The sequence below is a fragment of the Micromys minutus genome (assembly GCF_963924665.1).
Source record: "Micromys minutus genome assembly, chromosome: 3".
NCBI lineage: Eukaryota > Metazoa > Chordata > Mammalia > Rodentia > Muridae > Micromys > Micromys minutus.
The window spans coordinates 76,701,461-76,725,147 of NC_137972.1; the positions used below are offsets into that span (position 1 = coordinate 76,701,461).

The 23,687-nt window shown below is 51.7% G+C and overlaps 1 protein-coding gene across 1 annotated transcript; it reads left to right on the forward strand.

Moving 5' to 3' along the window:
* Positions 1–423: 423 nt before the first annotated feature.
* On the forward strand, positions 424–23,035 carry KLHL25 (kelch like family member 25). Its single transcript, XM_080914076.1, has 3 exons — positions 424–497; positions 18,003–19,807; positions 21,762–23,035. Exon 2 carries the CDS (start codon positions 18,014–18,016, stop codon positions 19,781–19,783), a length of 1,770 nt encoding a protein of 589 aa, XP_080770202.1. The 5' UTR covers positions 424–497; positions 18,003–18,013; the 3' UTR covers positions 19,784–19,807; positions 21,762–23,035.
* Positions 23,036–23,687: the final 652 nt, after the last annotated feature.

Below are 23,687 nucleotides of genomic sequence, written 5' to 3' on the forward strand. Positions count from 1 at the left end.
TGAACGTAGGGACGATTAAATTGCAGGTCTGTGAAAAGATCAACAATGGCTATGATTCCGAAAGAAATCAGAAATCTTTTATACAGAAAGAAGTATGTGGGATCTACAAAGATCTTCCTTAAAGAAAGCTCTAGAACAAATCGTTTTGCTTTCTCTCGACTCTGGCCACCAGAGCAGAAAGGTAATGGCCTGTCCCTTTAAGAATCTGGTGGCAGTCGCTTTCCTCTCCCCGCCCCGCCTTCCGCGGCACCGGTGGCCTGGACGACCGTCCCTTTCTTTTCACGCGGCTGTATTACGGGTTAGTCGGCCCATCCGTCACAGAGACGCGGTTTATGATTGGTTGCTGCGTTTCTGGCCGCGAGGCGGGGCGGGAAGGCCGGAGAAACTAGTTTGTTGGCGGCGCCGGTGCGGTTCTGCTTGGAGATCGCGGCCGGGACTGGTGAGCCGGCCGGGAACGGCGGCAGCGGCGGGGACTGCGGAGCCTGTGGGGCCCCACGGTGAGGACCAGGTCGGGACGGAGTCGACAGGGGGCGCCGTCGTCGGGACTTGTCACTCGGACAGCGGGCGACCCTGCTTGAGGATCGCCAGGCAGGGTGTGGGACCGCAGGCCGGGCTCACTGGGTCAGGGAACTGAGTGCTGACCCGGGAGCGCCCCTTGGTCGAGCTTGGGGACTCCGTACTGTTGTGTTCAGAGCTCCCGCCAAGGGAATGAATTGTTTTCCAAACGGATGTTACGCGCCGGAGCAGCTACCCTACTCCGGGAGTGTTTGATTCATCCAGTCCGCTGATTATCTCTCTCTCTCTCTCTTTTTAAAAATTACTATTGATACTAGAAAGAGGAAGCTGCTTGTCTTCGAGGATGCGAACCGTGCAGCTTTGCGCTCGCACGTAGACAAGGTCCCCGCGCTTTCCTTTGCCTAGCCAGGGCGGAGGGGTTAAGCCAGGGAAGAGTAAACTGCAGGGCCGGGCCTTGTGGCCCGCAGCATAGGGTCCTTCCTGTCTAGGAAGTTGTCAAGGGAGAGTGGTCACACTCCCGGAGCCACACGCCCCTACCCAACCAAGGTAGTGGCTGATCTGGCAGGGCTGTAGCGAGTCGTCCACCCCTCCGTCCCTCCTCCCCTCAACCCTCCTCCCTTATGTTGCCCTGGCGCGAGAATTCCGCTGTGGTCTGCAAATCCCCACTTGACTGGTCTCATAGTTGTATAAGAAGCTCCTTTTTTCCATTCTGGAGTTCTGCCTACTGGGGCACCAGACGCTTGGGTGTAAGTGCATCGAAGACCTCAAAGTGGATTCTCACAGTCTTTAAATCCCCCCCCCCCCCCCCCTTTTTTTAGTCTTGCTATGTAATCAGGCCAGCCTTGAGCATGAAATCCTCTGGTCCCAGCCTCCTGAGAGCTCGGTTTATAAGCAAGTGCCACCATACCAATCCCTGAGAATTTCTAGAGACTGGAGCACAGGAAGTTGGGGGGAGGGGCGAACTACAGGGGCCTTTGTAGTTTATCTGTACTTTGGGGAGACCAGAGGCCAAGTTGCTTTGGCCAAAGCTCGTTGGGCACTAGTTCACCCTCCTTGATGTGGCAGGACAAGGTATGCCAGTTGTCTGGGCTATTTCATTCTACCGTGGAGTAGGCCAGGGAGGGAGGGGTACTTTGCACCTGACCCTCTAATTTGCTGAGCTTCTTTCATAAGCGACACAGTTATGGGTGTTGCTGAAGACTTGTGCCTGGGGACAGAGGAGGGAGGACCCACGGTGCTCTTAGATTTGGTCCCTCTAAGACAGGGTTCTTGAGAGGCTTTGTCTGTGGAGACCGGCAAAGTCGCTTTTGTCCCAGGCCCTGTGATTATTGATATTTCAGTTGAGTCATTTATCAGCAAGTGAGTCCAGGGAGAGTGTTTAGAGGATGGATGGATGAAACCTTTGTCATGGCATCAAGTGGCAGCTGGGTTTCGTGCACCATGCAGTGCAAGATCTGTGTGCAAGTTGTATGTTCAACAATGGCTCGGTTCCTGTAGATGGCCTCTTAGGCCTGTGGCAGCAGTGTGGGGAAAGAAAAGTAGGAAGAAAAAACGTTCCCGTGTGTGGTGTGCAGTGATTGCAACCTTCCTGTCATTTAGAGGGAGGACGGTGTCCTGGAGCAGTGAGCGTTCTACACAGAGGTGGTCTTAGTCAAATGAATCATTGGAGCAGACCTTACTGAGAGAAGTGGGTGCTGGCTCAGGGATTGGGGACCTTGACACATCAGTTTGCAGAACCCCAGTGAGCAGCATAGCAGGGAGCTGGAGAGAAGGGGAAGGCTTCCTGGAGAGAGAAGGAAAGCTAGCTCAGGCCTACGGAACCTTCATGCGGAGCCCTGGCTGCAGCCATTTTTCTTGTCATCTATTCACACTCTTTCAGAGCCAGCTCTAGGATGGGAGCTGACCAAAAGATTCCTCCTTGGCCGGGACACTGTGACACTGTGACACTGTGGCAGCTGTCCAGGTTCATTTGTGGCCCTGGCTTCTCATGCAGCTTCTGAGGGGCTCCTGCTCACCAGCTCACTGTGTGAGCCCTGAGTCCTTTATTAGCTGGTAGTCTCTCTCTCTCTCTCTCTCTCTCTCTCTCTCTCTCTCTCTCACACACACACACACACACACACACACACACACACGCACACACTCGCACACACACACCCCTATAGAGCTGACACAAGCCAACAGTGGTGGGCCACAAATGAATTGTTCTATTGAAATGCTAATGTAGTAAGTCATCTAATGTGGTAAATTTCATAATTGAATTGCCTTGTTCATCTGCCAGTGAATCCTTTCTGAGGCCAGGAAACACTTGGGAGCCGTGTGAGGATGGCCAGGCAGAGGCAGAACTTAAGCATCCACAGCTTACAGAAACCACATCCCAGCAGGACTTGTGATGAGTCTGCTGCTGTCTGGCTGCCACTGCAGGCTTTTCTACTCGCCTGCATCCTTGCCTGAGAACCCTCTGCTGGTACCGGTTCTAAAGCCATCTGAAGCTGCCAGTTGTCCTGCCAGTTGTCTCTGGGGCTTGTTAGGACAGGGGAGCAGACACTGAAGGAGCAGGAAGGGACCTGGAGGTGGGCAGGGCTCCCCCTCAAGTCTCTCAAGCACAGGGTGAGTGGAAGGAGCTCAGGTTCGGTTGGCCTGGGTTCAGATGTTGCTGTGCCACTGTGGGGCCTTCTGCAGGATGGTGTGAGGTGATGTCCAGCACTGTTCAGCACGTCCTGGAATGGCGCCTGGCATCTGTGGGCTGCTCATGCCCAGCCCCTGTCCCTTTACTCCGTCCTGACACACAGCGGAGGTGTTCTCTCTTTCTTGCTCCTAAACCTTTCCCCAGCCCTGTCTTGGTTCCCCCTCGGATGACAAAAGGTGTTCAGAGTGACAGTCCTGGGCTGAGATGAGCTCACTGATGAGTGCTCACCTAGCGTGCATTAGCCCTGGATCGTACAAGGGGCAGTGCTCACACCTGTGCACCAGCACTCGGGACGTAGGAGAGGGAGGAGCAGGAGTTTGGGGAGCACTAAGCACTGTCTCAAAGAGGTGCTCAGGTGTATACACACACACACACACACACACACACACACACACACACACACACACAAATACATACATAACTTTAATCTCAGGGCTCAGAATGCTGCCGGGGCAGGCAGATGCGGAACAGTTAGGGATACAAGTGAGATCCCTGTCTTTAAAGCAAAAAGGTGTGTCAGGTTTGTGGTTTTAGAAATTCACGGTAGAGCTAGGTGTGGTGGTGCACATCTTTAGTCCCAGCAGTTTGAATCCTTGGCACAGGTCAGCCGGGGCAACACAGAGCCTGTGTCAAATAAGTGAACTGAGAAATTGCACTGCTTTCCAGGAATTCATGAAATTTCTAGTCATTTTCCATCCACACTGATCTGGCCCCACATTCTGCGGTCTCTGTAGGGTTACTCTATTTCAGCTCAGCCACCACCACCTTCATCCCACAGTTGCGACCCTTAGACCTGGAAGCTGTTGCAGGAAGGACACCGAATTTTGCCCGTGTGACTGTATATAGACCTTGTCACTGTGGGTTCAGGTGACTCTTTGAGGAAACTGGTAGATGCTTTGAGTGTTCCTGAAACTGTATCACTGTCGCAAGCTCTAATGCTAAGCCTTTCTGAGGCTTTCGAGTCAACCTTGTGCAGGAAGAATTTGAGAGTCAGCCTTTGATAGGTAGTGCCAGGGACAATGTAGAAATCAAGAGCCGAGTGGGTGCTGTGGGCTTCGGAGTCCTTGTCTGGAAGCTCTTTTATTCACCTGTGGAATAAGGTCTGCAAGCACAAGCTTTCAGTTTCCTTATCTCTGAGTGGAGACTGAGTCAGGTCCTGCTGATATCTCCAAAGGGACAGGGCTCTTCTCTCCTCCAGCCTCCCCTAGTCCCGTAATTGCTCCTCAGCTGGGGTTGCACTATGCACATGAAACTGGGTCAGGGAAACACCAGTCTGGGCCCAGGGGGAGAAGGAATGGCCTCGAAGGAAGATGGCCTGTAGATGACTCATTTCCAAGGTTTTCCTTGGCTTGTCCTGGGCAGAGAACTGGACATCAAGAGTGAGAGGATCGGAGTGACCCCCTCAGTCTAGTTTATGGGATGTCTCCTGGGCACAGAGCCAAGCGGGAGAGATGGACAAAGAGCTTAGAGAAGCAGAAGGGATTATTGGGAGCCCAGGGGGGCAGGAGGAGGCTGAGTGCCAGGCGTTGGCAAGGATGTGCCTGCAAGACCAGTTGGATGGCTCCTGCAGAGCAGGCCGTGGGAGAACTGTGGCTGCTGCCGCCCGCCTGAGGAGGACCACGTCTCTCTGGCTGTCACCCTGCCCACCTCTGCCAGGTGCTTACCTGTCATGTCAGCCTGTGGGGAGGAGTAGACTGCATGGTAGGGGGAAACCATGTCAGGCTCTTTTTTTTTTCTTGTTTTTGTTGGGCTCCCCCACAAGGGTCTGAACAAAGATCAACCTAGGCCAAGTGAAATTAATGTCCTAATTAAGATAAAGAGATTCTTTTCTTGTTCAAACCTCAAGATGAACTGCTTGCCACATTTGCATAGCCAGGCCTTTTTGTTTGGGTAGGGGCGAAGGTCAGGAGGCATGGAGCTCTTTTCTCGACAGCCAAGGTAGCAGCACCCAGAGACCAGGGGATAAGCTCCTCTGGACCCGAGAGGCTGGGTAGTCGGCCCTTTTATCTGTGCGTGCCCATGTGAATTTACTTCTTGAAGATGTGAAGGAGAAAGGTGTGGTGTTCTGTTCTGAATGGTTTGCCTTGCAGGTGACACTGGAGGAAGGTTGGGCTCAAAGAGTTTACAGTGGACCTTAGCTTCTGGTGTACAGGGTTGGTAGTCAGTGGTCAGAGTTCAGCTAGGGTACCAGTTATGATGTCGAGAGAGCGCTCTGCCGTGCAGGAGAGGAGAACAAGGGGACACTGCCAGTCTCATTGTCCAGATGTGTCCAGTGAGCACGTTGTGTTATCTGTTTTCTGCCAGGTTCTGGAATCCACTGGGAACAGGGTGGTTCCCATTCTCCCGAAGCTCCCATTCGGTCAGAGGAGGCTGACAACAGGCAGAGCCGCTAAGTGCAGCGACCTCAAAAGGGGATGCCGAGAAAGTGGCCCGGGAGACTTGAGGAAGGGGGAACAGGACACGGAGCATCCGTGGAGACCAAGTGGCTGAGGGAGGTCTCTCAGTTGACATTTGACCCAGAGGGCTGTGCTAGGTAGGCAGTGTAAAGTTCAAAGGCTGTCACGGTGTGGGTACACGGCACAGGATCAGGTTTCCACAGAAGGTCTGTTCTGAGGAGACCAAGGAAAACACTGTGCGTTTAAATTACATATTTTGTAAAATGTCAGTATATTGACAGATTTCTTGTCCACATGAGCAATATAGACAAGCAGTGTGGTATGAAAGTCTGCCTCCTCGGCCTGTTGCACAGGTAAAGATTGCGTGTGGAGTTTGGGTTTCTGCACTGTGACCTGCAATACCCTTCAGCCTCTGTCCCTGTAGAGGGGGGAAGCCCTTTCTCTTTAAATGCCACCTGCCCGTCCAACCATATTCTGGCCAGGCCACCAGCATTCATATTGCCTTTAATGAGAAACCTTGGGGTGACCGTTTCCCCTATACATTCAGTGAAGTCTTGGGAACCTGTGATGACACATCTTTAAAAGCAGGTATGGCAGGTTTAGATTTTATTAAAGTCATACGCCTCTCACAATTGCCTATTTTCCACCCAGTGCCGTTCTCCACATTTTCCTCCCATGCTTTATATTATGGACATTTTAAAGCTTAGCTGAGAGTTCCAATCTCATTCCTTTAAAAAAAAAAAAACAGTCAGCTGTCTAGCTTATTTAGGCTTTTTCTTTTGACTCGGCTTTTCCAGAAGATCAAGGTTCTGCCTGCTATTGGTCTCCTGGTCTCAGCTGGGGATTGAATGAAGCTCTTGGCTGTGTGTGTGCTCATCTGTGAAATGAGGCCCTTTAATCCCTGCCTAGCCCTGCCCCCTGCTTGCTGCCTTGTGCTGTTTGGGAAAGAAAGCATTCCTGAACGGTTTGCAGCTCAGAAGCTCTGGAACGTTTGGGAGGTATGTCTGAGTGGGAGCACTTTCTAGACAGTATCTTAGTGACAGGTGGCTTTGCCTAGGTGACGTGCAGGTGGCTTATCCTGTGTGTGTGTGTGTGTGTGTGTTATGTGTTACCAGGAGGTTCTTTGTCTATTTTCCTGTGGCAAAGAAGCCAGAGATGTACCAAATGGGTACCTGTCCGTCACTGAGACACTGAGTGTGGAGACTGGAGACCTGAGGAGGAGAGGTAGCTCTGAGACTGTTGAAAGCAGGCTCTGCACAGCTTCTCCTGAAAGACCGCGTGACTGAGGCGTCAGCATGGCCAGGCTGTATGAACGGCATGGGTATTTGATGGAGTGCATCGTTGCTGGGACTCAGACAGTGCTGGGACATTTGGCCAGGCTCACCAGCCCTTCCCTGGTGTCTGCGTTCCCTTCCTTCAGAAGCAGCACCCAAAGCATCCAGTTTGGCTGTGACTGCTGCCCAAGAACCTTATAACTCTGCTGCACAGTGGGTACCCGTTAGGACCACCTGACTTAATAGAAACAAACATTAGATGGAGATGATGGGCAGGTGCCAACAGGGGGTTCCCCAAAGTGCTCTAGTTGGAGGCCTCCTGAAGTGTCTTTGTTATAGTTCGAAAGGGGAGGGAGCCCAAGGATCTTTCTGCATTTACGGACCCTGTCCCCAGTCTGGGTGTTTGGGAATGGGGCAAGGAAGTGTGGCACTCTCCCAAGCAGCCTTTGAGTGGGTCCCAGCTGCTGTCATTCCCGGCTTTGTGGACAGGCTTGGCCACAAGTAGTAGGCTGGGTCTCCAGGCTTCCTCTCAGGCAGAAGCACCCATTGGACTATCTATCTCTATTGCAGGAAGCTGCAGTTGCTATTTTTATCAACCCAACTAGGACTTTATTTTGAAAGATATAATTACAAGCAAAATGTCAGGGTTTGTCTGGCAGTGGGACCGGGGCAGGAGACATTGTACACCCGTGACTTGATGTATAAAGCAAGGCCCATTTGTTCATGGACATACAGGGGCTTGCTCATCGACTTCCTGTGTTTTCCTTTTTTTAGACTGTCTCTTATGCAGCCCAGGCTGCTCTCATCCTATCATGCTTTTCAGTCGAGGATGACCTTAACCATCTGATCATCCCACCCTCACCCCTAAGTGATGGGATTACAGGAGTGTGACGCCATTTCCTGTTTATGCATGTGTGCCAAACAAACACTTCCAACTGAGGTGCAGGCCAGCCTGGCAGTCTTCTTTGAAGTACGAAGGAGGCCTTTACTGAATCCCTCTAGATAACTGCACATGAAGCCAATTGGCTGGTCATGAGGCTGTAGAGGGAGAGCCCAGGGGACAGGAGTTGGAGCGTTATTGAAATTACCGAGGCCCCGCTTGATGCTACCTACTCCGCTAAGTGCGAGGGACAGAGATGAGTAAGGACTGGGGCTGTTAAACCTAGCTGGTTGTCCCTTGACCTTTGGACAAATACCCCATCTGCTTTTACTGGACATGGTTTCAGTCTAGAGGCCCTCCTGTCTTCATCTTCACTTTCTCTAGCATCGGTTATCTGAGGTCAACACGCTTGAAAATACCAAATAGAAAATTCCAAAGTAATCGTCGGACTAGTTTTACAGGGTGTGGTGACCGAGGCTGGCTTCAAACTCGTGATCTCCCTGCCCCAGCCTCCTGGGTTATAGGGTTACAGGAGGAGACCATTACGGCCAAGCTGGTCTCTCACCACACTTGATTCATAAGATTCATTATCAAACTCAAGGGGATCAAACTCAAGACCTTAAACTTGTTCAGCAAGCACTTTACTGACGGAGGCTTCTGTCTTCTCAGCCTAGAAAACTGTCTTCGCTAGGCTCTTTGAGGTCACGTCCACCCAGTTTCTTTCCTAAGGGCAAATGTGTGGACATGAGGACATATGTGCATGCGGGTTTCTGTGAGGTGAGAGGTTGACCTCGGGTGTCAAACTGGCACCGTCTATCTTGGTGTTTGTGAAATACTGTCTCCCAGTGGCCTGGGATGTACCAACTAAGCTAGGCTGAGTGGCCATTGCATCTTAAGTTCTACCTGTCTCTCTGCCTCACTAGTGCTGAGAGTGCTCTCTCCCATATCTAGCTTCTTAATGTGGGTCTTGCAATGAAGCTGAGGACCTTATGCTTGCATTGGGCACTTTACCAGTTGAGCCATCTCCTCGTCCCAGGCAATCAGTCATTGCGCCTATAATGTGGGGTAACCTCTGTACCCCTTGTCATGTGGGGTAACCTCTCGGCAGAGTAAGACCACGGGTGGGGATCGGGGCTCTGTCTTAGAATTCTGCATGCCCAGGGCTAGTGCGGCTGGTGAGTGGATGAGGGCGTTGGCAGTGATGGCGAGGACTAAACCATCAGTGTGTCCCGCTGCCTGCCTCTTGTCGTGCTCCTGTGTAATTACAGGAGAGCTCAAAGACAGTACGTGTATTTAACTGCTGTTTGCCAGTCGAGAAAACCAGGCATCGTGGGCAGCTAGGGATTCAGAGCTAGGGACACTTTTCACACAGCTCTTCTGTCTGCTGCTCCAGGTCGGCATCCCGGTTTGGACTTGTGGTTTATGGACTACCATCCAGAGCAGTACTGGCAGTGGTTCTCCCGTAGTTAGAAATGAAAATGACAAGTTTTCTTTATAGATAAGGACTCACTCTTAGTGACAGTAAGGCTGTCCCCAAACTTACTATATAGACCAGGCTAGCTCAGAATTAAGTGATTCTCTGCCCCTTAAATATTGGGATTGTATGTGTGAGCCACCTGGCTTACATGATTAAACACAGGGCCTGTGGAGTTGGCTCAGTGGTCTTGCAGATGACTTGCATTTGGTTCCCAGCACCCACATAACCATCTGTAAACCCTAGTTCCAGGGAAGCTGAGGCCCACTTGTGACCTTCAAGGCACCAGGCAAACAGGTGGTCCATAAACACACCTTCAGGCAAAAACATAATGTATTTTTTAAATGTAGGCATGACACCTGCCAATTATACCTCAAGTACTACGGCCAACAATGGGAGCCAGCTGTGCGGCTCTCTAATAGGCGCCTGGACACATCCATTCTTACTCCAGTGGCTAGCACTGAGTATGGAACTCACTGAGCATCTAGCCCATACAATGGAGACATAGCATTCTGCCCTTGGAGCTGCAGACAGAGTTAAGCACAGTCTGCAGTCCCCTGCAGTAGACCATGGTGGCCATCAGAAGGTCCCTGTGCTCCAGCAGAACAAAGGGAGTGTTCTTGTAAGAGACGGACAGATGTCACTCTTGCTATGGGTACAGTGTCTAGAAATGCTTGTTGAGTTGGTTTTCGCAGACTCTACTGTATAAGGTGTGCTGAACTCTATATGCAGGTGAGGACAGGTACAAAATAAGGCAAGGCCTGTGATTGGACAGTAGAAAAGGAGGGCGGGTGCAGAGTTTTTGAGAGACGGGAGACATAGAATAGAAGAGAAGAAGACGGAGGAAGAGAAGGATGACCCAGAAGGAAGGCCACAGGCAGCTATGAATGTGTTATAAGGGATGGATGATTATAGGACAATTTGTCTTATCTAGGTGGGCAGTTTATATCAATATCAGTTGGTTCTGAGTTTATTGTGTGGACGTTTTGTGGGGTGAGAATTTACTGATATAAATCTGATTGATAAATTACAAGCCTCAAGAGTTTTGATTTTGCCAGGTTACTGGGAATTGTGACTGAGCAGAGACCGTAGCATGTGAGCCGCGAGATAGGCAGTCTGTGTGGGGACAGCCATGGAAGCAGCGAGAGTGCTGCTGGGGCCAGAGAGGAGCCATTTTACATTTTTTAATATATAAACCGCTACACTGAACAACCAGAAAGCTGGGGTCTTGAGGCAGAGGGATTATGGGGGAATGTGAGCTGGAAGGGTGGGAGGGGAAGAAGCTGGGGTAGGATGTAGATCTGGAGAGGAAGGAGCAGGTTGAACAAGACTTGAACATCCAAATCCATTGAAAGCCTTTGAGCAGAAGAGGGTGAACGTGCGAAAGCATCTGTGAGTGAGGGGCTGTTTGCGGGCATCCATGTATTTGCTATAAATATGCAAACACATGTAATTTGAAGAGACCAGGAAATGTCAGCTGTGATGCCCAAAGCCTGGCCCTGTACTTTGCTGAGGGAGGGAGGCCTGTCATTCGGGGGGAGAGTGAGTTGATGCTCTCTGTGGTGAGGGAGACTTCTGACCGTGACAGAGGACCTGCTGGGCACCAGAGGGTACCTGGGGGATTCCTGAAGCCCAGTGACTGCAAGGCGCTGCAGGCTGGGGTGTGGAGGAAGAATGTGAGTGTGGTGCTTGGGAGGTCCCCGGCTCAGCTGATCTTGAGTACTGACTCCAGCCACATCTGGGGTGTGTATATGCCAGTTATCCTCCCCAGCACTTCCTTTCTGGAGTTTCTGTAGGTTCCAGAGAAAGTATGGTTAGTGTGGAAGAGCTTTGCAGACCACTGTCAGAGTGAAGCTCCTTTGAGGGCCCCCAGTTCAAACATTTCTTTCCACAGTAGTGCTGAGGCATTGCCTGCCGTGCTTGCTTTCTTCATTGAGTGCACAGTGCAGGGAGCCAGTGTTTTCCACGTGCCCCATGTACCAGGTTACAACACTCTGCTGGGTAAATGATCCATTCAAGGTGCAGGCTGGGAATGTGGCAGAGTACATTGATAGGGGTCAGATTCCACACTTGAGTGGCCTGTAAAGAAACCGCCACTGGTCAGGGAAGAGTGGCCGTGGTTATCTGAAAAGGCTGTATCTGGGTGAGACTGGCCTTTCTTCATGTCCTGTAATCAGCACCACATATCTTAGCAGATTTGAAGGCTACAGCAAGGAGAATTCAGCCAGTGTTCTGGAAGAAGTTTCAAATGGATGAATGAAAAGTAACTCTACCTAATGCGAATCTTTCTCTCTCTGTTTTGTGTGTGTGTGTGTGTGTGTGTGTGTGTGTGTGTGAGTGTAGTACTACTTTACCGCAGAGACCCACCCAAAGGTAGCTATCAGACCACTTGTGAGTGCCGAGTCTCTCCAGGCTCTTTGCAGACCTTTCATCCATCTGCCGTGGAAGCTCCTGTCCAGGTGAACTGCAGGAAGGTTTCCATGACTGCAAATGCTGGGGCAGAGGGCACCTGATGGTTCTCTCAAGAGGTGGTGCTGAGCGCCTTCTTCCTTGTGCTCTGAGAAGAGCTGGGGCGCAGGGAGATGGCTCGGTGGTTAGTGGTGCCTGCCATCAAGCCCAAAAACCACACACACAGTGCAGTCCTTGGGATCCACATGATTTAAGGAAACCAGTTAGTTAGATCTGTTAGTTGCTCTGTGGCTTCCACATTCAAATCGTGGCACATATGTTCCCAACCCGTAGATATGAATATATATAAAATTTTAATTAAGAGAGAGAGAGCATGCAAGCTGAGTCTTGGAGAGAGAGAGTATGGTCTTTGAGATTGGCAACATGATCTTCATGGAAGCCAGGGCTTCTGGAGATGGAAGGCAGCCCTCTCCTGGGAAATGCCCGCTGATTTTAATCTCATTTGTTTTTTTTTTTTTCTGCTCTCCTGTGTATTCCTTACTCCAGGAGGCTGGTAGAATTTAATATCGAGTCCAGTGTGTTCTTAATGATTCCATCTGTGGGGCCAGATTGCCGGAGAGGCAGCCTCTTTCTGGGTATCTAATGTACCTGTGAGCCCTACTGCCCTACAGAGTGTCTGCTGGTGTGTGTAGAGCAGTGCTCTGTTCCCTTTGGTGAAGAGAGAGGAAGGAAATGATTTTGTCAGATGGGAGAACCAGAGAGCTCAGGTCACTTTTCTCTGACTGGAGTAATGATGCTCTCCACTGGCCTTGCTCCCATCTGGATATGGAGATCTGGGCCCAAGACAGTGGAGGGGAGCAGGTGGTGGCTTGTGAAAGCTGAGTACCAGCTGCTCCCTGCTCTCATGGATGGCCTTGAGTCCGTGCAAGCTCTCAGAGCTGGAAGAAGCATCTTTGCTGGAGGGGCAGCAGAGACATGGCCTAAAGACAATGATGCAGCTGCCATTCTTCTCCCGAGAACTTATCTCGGGAGAAAGCAGCAATGCAACCAAAGCAATGAGACTTGGGTTTGGTGTAAAAATGGAAATACAAACCCTTCAGACACCCAAGAACGTGACATGACAGAGTGTGAGTAATGCCTGTGACCGGAATCTTAGTGTCTTACACGGGGATAGGTAGTTTACCTGTGCCGTGTGCCCAGCCCCACTATAACCATTTAGAAATGTTCATCTGTGGTTCACAGAAATTCTTCTTGCTGCCTCTTCCCAAACCCCTTCACTTTCCTCCAGAATTGGCCTATGCCATTAAGTTTTACATATTTTGTGTGTGTGTACATGTACTTGTGTGTGCATACACGTGTGTGGAGATCAGTTACTAACAAGAATTGGTTCACTTCTTCTACCACATGGGTTCTGGGAATCAAATTTAGGTCATCAGGCTTGGTAGCCAGCATCATTACCTACTGGGCCATCCATCCTTCTGACACAAGTTGATAATCCAGGTGTAGCCAGAGGTGACCCTGAACTTCTGATCCTGCTGTCTCTAAATTCCCTTCTGAGACTGTAAGTGCATGACGTCACATCCCAGTTAATGAATGGTACTGGAACCACTTGTAATTCTGATGGTTCTGAGCCTCCTGTGAGTACTGAACCGAACACGGGTCGTCTGGTACAGCAGCTACTGCCTTCCCTCCTTTCAGTACCCTGGGTCCTTAGTATCTGCTTTCTATGAGGCAAGAAAAGGATGTCTTTGTGTTTTGTGTGTCTAAGAATGTTTTGTTTTTGGCCCTAAGTAGGGGCAGCACCTGACCTGCCTCCTCTCTCTGCAGTCACCCCCATGGAAATGCCAGAGGTCAGGGATATTGCCTAGAGATTGTCACCTTCAGTCTCCCTCATTTCTGTTGCTTTGTCCTGAATGGCTGAGCCCCTAAGTGCGCGTATTGGTCTAGGGCAGGCCGCAGGCAGAGGTGGGCACTAAGCATCTTGAATGAGCATTTGGCTGGGCCTATGGGTCCCACAGCTTTTATGGCAGGCATTGGTGAGAAGCTGGCCAGTTGCACACATCCTCTTGGATTAGGCAGCATTTTTAGACACAGAAAGCAGTGACCTGAGGCAGCTCCCTAGTTGCCACCGAGCTGAGGATAGAAGTGAATTTATTACTTCCATGATGTCTCGGGGCACAGGGCACAGTTTCTTCAATGTTACTTGTCCTAATTAGACAGAGCCTCGGAGAGGGGCTTGTGGGCAGAGAGCTTTGTGGGTGAGAACAGTCTTGATTCATGAATCTAGTGACATGCCGGGCTAAGGCCTTCCTCTCCAACCTTGTTCAGGGAAGTATGTCAGATCTAGAATCCAGTGCCACGTCTTCCTCGGACTTGTTGTGCTGGGCTCAAATAGAGGTTGTAGGGACCTAAGCCAGAGAGAGACCTGGTTCTGCCCCAGTCCCTGTGGGCCTTTGGGTAAGTGTGCTAATGTCTCTGCCTGGTTTCCCAACCTGTGCAGATAGGATTGTGCTTGAGGCCGAGGCCCGGGGTCAGGTGAGTTAGCACACAAGGCTGTCTGCGTTTGAACTGCAGTTTCTCTTCTGAGTTACTGAATAGTAGGGCATATGGCAGGATTACTCCTGGCACTCTCTGGGCCAGTGAAGTTGTGGGACTGGTTTTGGCCACTGAGCTAGGAATGAAATGATGTGTCTTCCCAGGGCCGACTCTTAATCAGCACTGCCACGGGTTTTCCCTCTGACCCAGTGACTGCTGGCGTGGTGACAGTTCTTTGGATCTCTTGGAGTGACCCCAAAAGTGGTGTCAATAAGATGACGCAAGCATGTGGTTCTGCCAAGACACTGCCATCTGAGGGATGTTGGCCACCACAGTGTATCCTCATGGGTGCTGACCAAAACAGGTTGCACTTGTGTCTCAAGATGAAATAGTATGTGCAGTGCTCAGGAATAGTGGCACTGGGGTGGGTGAGGGGTGGAGAGAAAGACAGTTACATTTTCCTTCCACAGGTTTACTTTTACTCTGTGTGTGCTGGATCCTGAAGGGATCCATTTCCTGAGGAGTGGGGCAGCAGGAGGGATGGTGGGAGGGACAAGATGACAAAGCACAAAGACATGGTGACCAGTGTAGCAGTGAAGCCTGCTATCTTTTTCAGTTTTCCTAAGATTTACTTACTTTAGGCACATTGGCTGCTCTGTCTGCCTGTACACCTCCATGCCACAAGAGGACGCCCCAGCCCAGTAAGATGGTTGTGAGCCACCATGTGGTTGCTGGGAATAGAACTCAGGTCCTCTGGAAGAGCAGAGATTGCGTTGAACTACTGAGCTGAGCCATTTCTCCAGGCCCTTGCTTCCTCCTCCTCTTCCTCCTCCTGTGTTTGTTTTGGTGGTGGTGGGGTTCTCTTTTTCTTTTCTTCTTTTCCCCTTCCTTAATTTTCTCGAGGCAGGGTTTCTCTGTGTATCATAGCCTCCTGGCTTTCCTTGACTCACTTTGTAGACCAGGATGGCCTCATACTCACAGTGATTCACCTGCCTCTGCATCCTGAGTGCTGGAATTAAAGGTGTGCCCCACCATGCCTGGCCTCTTTAAATTTTTACTTACAAATTTGTAAGCACAACATGGCTTGGTCACTTGGCATTCACTAGTTAGCCTCTTTCTGACCAGGATTCCTGCTGGGCCTTTGTAGTGTTTCTTTATCCTTGGTTGGATTTCAGAGGATCTTTTTCCTCCTGCCATGTTCTGCCCCCAGAAGGCAGAGCTGCTGCCCTGGGAAAGGCTCAGCGTGGTCCATGGCCTGAGCTGCTCCAGGGTTTCCCTACTGTAGAACACAGCAGTCTAGACGGCCTGCATCCCTGTGTGAACCTGCTCAGTTCCCACAGTCAGCCTGCAACTTGGTTTTCTATGATGGAGGTTAATGTGTGCTTCCTCTGTGTGCTTCCCATAGGGGTGTGGTGGGGCTGGTGTGGCTTCACATGCCTGGCATCTCAGCAGCTACAGGCTGAGGATTGCATGCTTGAGGCTAGCCTGGGCTACACAGTGAAACCCTGTAGTGAAAAAACAGAGTGTGAACTTTTTCCCATCCTAAGGCATTGCTTACCTCCCTTGTCTTCCTAAGTTGGGGTGCAGGCAGGTTGTGGAGGGAGCCAGTGTGGAGGCCTCACTTGTGATCTCACTGATCTACATGGGTGGAGGAAGGGACATGCCTGGGAGAAGGTACACAGCACAGCTGCTCTTGACCCCAGTAGCAGATGGAAGCTGGGCTGTCCACCTGTCTGTCACAGGTCCGGAATTGGATGTGTCCTGCAGTATGAGCTCAGTGATGTGTTAGCCTGCCTTCCTCCCCTTCCTGGGAAACTGGAGGCAGGAACATTTGGTGACCAGAAGAGGACAGCTCTGCATTACCAAGTCCTGCCCCTCTGCCCTTGTAGAGCGCAGCAAGGCAGGTTGTGGGTGATGTGTGGGCGGCAGGGCAAGCGGTGGGGCTCAGAGCCATGAAGCAGAGGCAAGGGCACATCCTACTGTTACTCTCAGGACTTCGGGCTTCCCGGAAGAGCCACTTGTGCCTGTGGTTCCGCCTTCAGGGGCCACCGCAGAAGATGCTGACTGAGACGCTGTTTGAAGGAAACGTAGTCTTTTCATAAGAATTTGCTCAGTATAGTGGCACACACCATAGCTCCAGAGCTCAGGGGGGGCAGAGACAAGCTGACTTTTGTGCTCAAGGCTAGTTTGGTCTCAAGAAAACAAGAAATGTTAAAACATATTCCAAAGTAATGTTTATACAGATAATATAGAACAGCTGTGGTGAACTGCATTTTGACTGATTTTGAGACAGTGTCTTTTTTTGATACAGGGTCTCCCTGGCTGCCCTAGAACTCTGTGTAAACCTGGGTAGCCTTACTCATCGAGATCCAATTCCACCTGTGTCTGCTTTCCAAGTGCTAATTTTTTGCATGTGCCACTGTGCTGACAAGAAACAGCTCTGTTTGATGTTTACAAGTGTGCTTCTGTAAGGGTTTGTGCACAGGAGTGTAGTCTTCTAAGCTGGAGCTACCTGAGAACCAGATTCAGGCCCTGGAGGAACAGCACACTGCTCCTAACTGCTGAGCTAATTCCCTAGCCCCTTTCATATTGTGCCGGTGCTTTGCCTGCATGGATTGTGTCTGTTCCACGTTCCTGCTCATAGGGACTGGAAGAGGGCATCAGATAGTTGTGAGCTACCAAGTGGGTACTGGAAATCAAACTCAAGTCCCCTAGAAGAACAGCCAGTGGTTTTAACAGCTGCGCCACCTCTCCTGCCTTCATTTGTAGTTTTAAATGTAAAGAAGGCTACATGCCTTAATCTGCAGGGAAAGGGGTGTCTTGTTTTTGGGGCCCGGGGATCTGGAAGCTCGGGTCTTGTGGGTGTTAGGCAAGTGCTATGCACACTGAGGCCCAGCCTGCATGTGTGAATAAACATGTTATAAATGTGTAAAGGGCTGGCGGTGGGAGCATCGGTGTGAGGCCTGGTGTCTGGAGTGACCTATGGCACTGGTACAGCCATGGGCTTGTGTCTTATACCCAGTTAGATTCATTTGCTTAGTGAGGGTTCTCAGAAGTGTGTGTGCCACACATTGGCCTCTGCCTCCAGAGAACTCTTGTGGGACTGGGAAGGCGTTCATGCTGAGCATCACTGCCTGGGTGACCTCTAGTGTACCTCAGCCTTGAAGTCCTTCCCTGTAGTTCTAGGAGTGACCCACACCCAGCACACTTGACCTAGAAACCGCAACATGATTTTAATATGAAAATGGCACAATCATTATAAACTCTGACTTAGGGTGTGATAGCACACACCTTTAATATTAGTACTGAGGAGGCGGAGGCTGGCGGGTTTATTTGTCTGAGGCTACACGGCTCTAACAGGGCCATATACATATATAGTTTGAGTTGTCTCAAACTACTAAAACCAGTCAACCAACCAAACCCCAAAGTAGGATATAAACAGTGGCCTGAGATACTCCCCGACTTTCTTTCACTGTAGTGGCTGCATCAGTGAGACAGCCACAGAGCAGAGGGAAGACCCCTGGCTGTTGTAACTGTAGTTAGTGTTCATCTCTCGTAACATTGCAAAGTACAACTGCCTTTATTGGTGCTTTGTTGTTGAGGGAACATGGATGCAGCTAGAGATGTGTGTGTCCAGGCAGAACAAAGCTAGACTCTGCAGGACAGACTCAGTGAAGCCCAGGGCCTTCTTGCCTGCAGTATCCTTGGAAAGGCAGGAAGCAAGGCTTGGTTGCCTAGAGCTGGACAGAGGAAAGGAAGGGGGTGGGGCACTTGGAGTCCAGAGGGCCTGTGAGCAGGAGATTCCGTACTGATCCGTGCTATCCCCCTGCAGGTTGGCACACAATGTCAGTCAGCGTTCACGAGACCCGCAAGTCGCGGAGTAGCACAGACTCCATGAACATCTCCGTCTTCCACAAGGCCTCGCACCCCGACTGTGTGCTGGCCCACCTCAACACCCTGCGCAAGCACTGCATGTTCACTGATGTCACGCTCTGGGCTGGTGACCGCGCCTTCCCTTGCCATCGGGCCGTGCTGGCTGCCTCCAGCCGATACTTTGAGGCCATGTTCAGCCACGGCCTTCGGGAAAGCCGGGATGATACGGTCAACTTCCAGGACAACCTGCACCCTGAGGTACTGGAGCTGCTGCTGGACTTCGCCTACTCTTCTCGCATCATCATCAATGAGGAGAACGCAGAGTCGCTGCTGGAGGCCGGTGACATGCTGCAGTTCCACGATGTCCGGGACGCAGCTGCCGAGTTCCTGGAGAAGAATCTTTCCCCCTCCAACTGCCTCGGCATGATGGTGCTGTCTGATGCCCACCAGTGCCGACGGCTCTACGAGTTCGCGTGCCGAATGTCCCTGGTACACTTTGAGACGGTGCGGCAGAGCGAGGACTTCAATAGTCTGTCTAGGGATACTCTGTTGGACCTCATCTCCAGAGACGAGCTGGAGACTGAGGATGAGCGCGTGGTCTTTGAGGCCATCCTGCAGTGGGTGAAACATGACCTAGAGCAGAGGAAGGCCCACCTGCCTCTGCTCCTGCGCAATGTGCGACTGGCCCTGCTGCCCTCAGACTGCCTGAAGAAGGCCGTATCCGGAGAGACCCTCCTCATGGCGGATGAGTGCACCAAGCTCATCATAGATGAGGCCTTCCGCTGCAAGACCAAGATCTTGCAGAACGACGGTGTGGTCACCAGTCCCTTTGCCCGGCCTCGCAAGGCCGGTCACACGCTGCTCATCTTGGGAGGCCAGACCTTCATGTGCGACAAGATCTACCAAGTGGACCACAAAGCCAAGGAGATTATCCCCAAGGCAGATCTGCCGAGCCCCCGGAAGGAGTTCAGTGCTTCAGCAATTGGCTGCAAAGTCTACGTGACTGGAGGCAGGGGCTCTGAGAATGGGGTATCTAAGGATGTCTGGGTGTATGACACTGTCCATGAAGAATGGTCTAAGGCAGCTCCCATGCTGATTGCGCGCTTTGGCCATGGCTCAGCTGAACTGGAGAACTGTCTCTACGTGGTGGGGGGCCATACATCCCTAGCAGGCATTTTCCCTGCCTCCCCTTCTGTCTCCCTGAAACAAGTAGAGAAATATGACCCTGGGGACAATAAGTGGACTATGGTGGCCCCGATGAGAGATGGTGTCAGCAATGCTGCGGTGGTGAGTGCCAAGCTGAAACTCTTTGTGTTCGGAGGGACCAGCATCCACCGGGACATGGTGTCCAAAGTCCAGTGTTTTGACCCTTCGGAGAACCGGTGGACAATCAAGGCAGAATGTCCCCAGCCTTGGCGATACACCGCTGCCGCTGTCCTGGGCAGCCAGATTTTCATCATGGGAGGTGACACAGAATACACAGCAGCCTCAGCCTATCGCTTCGACTGTGAGACCAACCAGTGGACGCGGATCGGGGACATGACAGCCAAACGCATGTCCTGTCATGCCGTGGCCTCAGGCAACAAGCTGTATGTGGTGGGAGGCTACTTTGGGACCCAGAGGTGTAAGACCCTGGACTGCTATGATCCCACTTCGGACACATGGAACTGCATCACCACCGTGCCGTACTCTCTCATTCCCACAGCCTTTGTTAGCACGTGGAAGCATCTGCCTGCATGAAAGGCACCTTCAGAGCCCAGCCAGGTGAGCCCTCAGGAGGGCTGGAAACCCCTGTGGCTTATCTCTGCTCTTGGTAATGACTGTCACACCTCCCAGGGAGGGTCTGATGTGCACCAGGGTAATGGGATTTAGGGACAGACGGCCCATTCATGTCCTACCTCTTCTGGCACAGTTATGGGCTTGTCAGTGGGAGAGGTGTAGTATCTGTCTTCTGTGTGAGGTGTAGGGATGAAGGCCTATGTAGGGCAGCAGCCATTCTGACGAAGTGAGGTGCTTGCCCTGATCCTCAGAGGGGGTGTCTGTGAGCCCCGCTGCTGTGCTTAGTACTGTGAGTGAATTAAGTCATAAGGAAACACGAGTCTGGCTGAAGGAGAAGCACGTGACTCATCAGGTGTTCTCTTAAGAGATAGGTGGATAGTAGCAGAGAGCTTGGGGACAGGAAGGGACAACAGAGTAAGGTTTGTGTTGGTGCTACCCTGTACAGATAGGAGAGGGTGCTAGGCCAGCCTGCTTGTGTGTTCTTGGGAGTGGCTGGCGTGGTTGGCTTCTAGGAGCCTGAGGTTTTATGGCCAGGTCCTAGAAAAGTCAGCTCAATACTAGCCCGTGTCTCCTGCCCCAGTTGTTTTTGGGAATAAAGCATGGGGAATGGACTCCTGTGGGCCGAGGGACAGTCGGGGTGCAGGTGTGCTAAAAGTGAGGAGACCTCATAAGAGGAACCTTGACTCCTCCTTTCTGCTGGCCTCCTGCCATGTCCTCCTCTGGCGCAAGGGACTGAGCTGGGCTGCATCCACAGCCTCAGTGAGCCTGTGGGTCAAACAGCGTTCTTGAGCTGGGCCTGTTTGTGGACTGAGCTGAGTTCAGGCAGAGTCAGGTCCTGCTGAGCCTCTATAGCTTGCTTCAGGTTGAAGGGTGAGCAGCTGGTTCCTGTCAAAATCGGACTTTATTCTCCCCTCTCCCGCCCAACAGTAAGGTAGTGGTGTGTAAGTCCTGAGGGGAGCAAGATCCAAAGGAATAATGGCATCCTACCAATTGTCTATTCCTGTCACTGGTGACCTGAATGCAATGTCACCTGTGAGGTGGAGTCACCTGTGGGGCTAAAAGGCTTCTCATGTCCATGACCCTATTTGCCTCCGGATCCTGAACCTCTTTCTGCCTCTGGAAGTGGGCAGGTGTCTTACTCTCTCCAACAGAGTCTTTTCCCTGTCACTGCCCTGTGAGGGAGGCAGCTAGGCTGAACCTGGTACTGCAGGTGTCATCAGGAGCTGATCTGCTTTAGATTAGACTCAGGACCTCTTGCTGCTGACACCCTGTTGACTTGATCCTGGACAGGCTTAACTCCCAGAGTCTCAGTGTTCTCAGATGGGGAAAAGGGGATGGAAACTGTTACACACAGTTCTCAGATGCTGTGAGGTCTTTTTATGACCCTGGCCTGTCCCTACAGTTGTCACTCCCTGGCCTCTCCTTCCTAGCCCACAAACTGCCTGTTTCCTGTGCCTGTTTTGTCTCACTGGTCCACGTTTGTTTACATTCTTAAAGCATCACATTTCCTCTCAGGGCCATTGTGTTCCTTCTGATCTCTCCTTCCAGTCAATTCCTGTCTTCTCATCAATCCTTCCCATACCCCACACCTAAATAAAAAGGTCCTGGCCCCTGTCTCAATGTGAGAAGTCCCTCTTTGTCTTCAGCAATTCCCGGTGCAAGCACCACATAACTGTAAGTCTGCAGTTTCTCAAGGGCAGAAAAGCCTAGTGACCTTAGCTGCATTTGCTTCTGGGACTCCTATATGGGAGAGGCTCCTCAGAGCCACAGACGGAGGGAGCACAAGCTGCTGGTGACAAATGGTAGCTCTAGTTCCTGAACTGTGTAGGGCTACACGGGTACCTGTGTCATAGTCTGAGTCCTAGCCCTGGGAGTTATTGAGTCTGGCCAGGCTAGGAGGGCAGTGTGGCTATTAACTTTCTCCTGCTTTATCCCACAGACTTCTTGGTTCTTTCTGCCTGGGCCGGAAGCTGACAGCACCAGCTCCAAGCAGTAGCTCAAGCTGATAACTCCAGGCAGAGAAATGAAGTTCTCCAGTGTCACCTACGCTCGTCACCAAAGCTGTCAGCGGCATGGGCTGTCACCAGCAACATTGGGCTGAGGGATATGACATTCACGCAAAGCCTTGAGGTCACTAGCCACCCAGGCCTGGCAGTGGCTAAGAGGGAAGATCAGGGGTCCCTTGGCACCAGCAGCACAGCCTTAAGTGTAGGGTTCTCTGTGAGAGATGGGATTGTTGCTCTATAGTGTCCTGGACATCAGGGAGCATGGTCCAACTGAAGACATGCTTTATAAGGGACAGAACCCCCAGGGCAGCCAGCCTCAGGCGGTATCCACAGGCCCCACCAGCAGAGGACACAGACCCCTAAGGTCAAGGGGAGATCGCCTGTGTGCCCTCTGCCAAGCACTAGCACATCCCCCTAAGAGGTGACTTCTGGGAAGCTCCCATGTGTTGTAGGGCAGATCTTGTGACCAGTCACTGCTAAGGGTCCCCCCAGCAGGGCTCTAGGCCTTGAAATCTGGTAGGAGCCTGATGCCTGTTCTCTTCAGAGGTATAGAAGAACAGCAGGATATATCTGCCAGTAGCGCAGGGCTCCCTTTCTGGAGACCCACCTGCCCTAGCCCTGTGTCCTGCCTGTTCCCTGAGAGGACTGGTTTGCACAGAGGTTGGGTTTTGGCACTGTGGGTCCAGCATCAAGGCCCCCATCACACCTGCTGTCCTCCTTGGCACCAGCCGGCAGCCTGCGTCCTGCTCCTTCTTTCCTTGAGCTCAGAATGAAAGATCCGAAGGAACTTCCCAGATGTGTTTCTCAGGGGTTCCTCCCCAGTGTCCCCTGCATCAGGTTTGCAGAGGCACCTTCTTCTGATGCCAGTGTGGACTCCAAGCTCATCCCTTGTTTGCCCAGTGCTCTTGGTTTCTGACAGGATGGCGAGTGTCCCATAGTCGGGGCTTCCCATTGCTACATCAGGATGGAGCATCCAAAGTGGGTTCTGCTCTTCACAGAAGTGGAGCCACGGCACAGACCAGTTTGGTCAGCCATCAGGGTTCTCAAGCTCAGCCTGGTATTGCTGGTGTGGGTGACTTAGTTATACACCATCCCTCACCTGAGGTCCAGCTGGCTTTCTGTCCCACCTCAGGGCAGTCTTGCTGGGGAAGTGCTGGCTCTTGGCCTGTGGCCTCTGCCATCGGACTAATCAGTGTGCACAGCACAGAGGACCTCGCCCTGTGTTTGCCTGACATGGGTGTTGCTTTTATTAGTTTCTAACTTAATAAAAGAGAGGAAGTTCTTGACCTCGTCTGGGTTCTATCCTGCCTTGGCTATGTGCGTTCTTGATCCAGAGTCTGCCTGTTTGTGTGTGCTGTCTGTGCGTTGCAGGACACTCATTTCCCCCCATCGTGCCCCCAAGTCTCTGCATTAAAACAGTTGCATTCAGTAGGCCAGGCTTGTGCACCCTGAGCCCAGGGGCAAGTAAAAGCCATATCAGTGATGTGAGGCTTGTCATGATTCACCCAGCCAGTGGCTGTTGGGTCACAGTTCCACGAAGGGCAGATGGTCCTCTTGGGTCACATTAATGCCATATGGGCCACTGTCCTTCCATCACTCTGAACTGTTAACACAGGAGTATATGTGGGCTGGTTAGATGCAGCTGTGTGAACTGGGTGGTCTAGCCTTGGCACCCCTCACACAGCACAGCCTGAGGAGTCAGTGCTGAGGTCCTGGGCGTGATGAGTCCATCACCATGGCCTGGAGGGTGACTGCTCCGTGGCTCTCACCTTCACTTAGCAGCATGCAAAGTCATGCAGTTCAAACCACAAGGGGACATTAAGTCACCTGCCTCAGACTGGAGTCATTGTTCCATGCAC

What these genes read in the sequence shown, in the direction of transcription:
- KLHL25 (XM_080914076.1), top strand. Translation starts at nt 18,014, where the DNA reads ATGTCAGTCAGCGTTCACGAGACCCGCAAGTCGCGGAGTAGCACAGAC.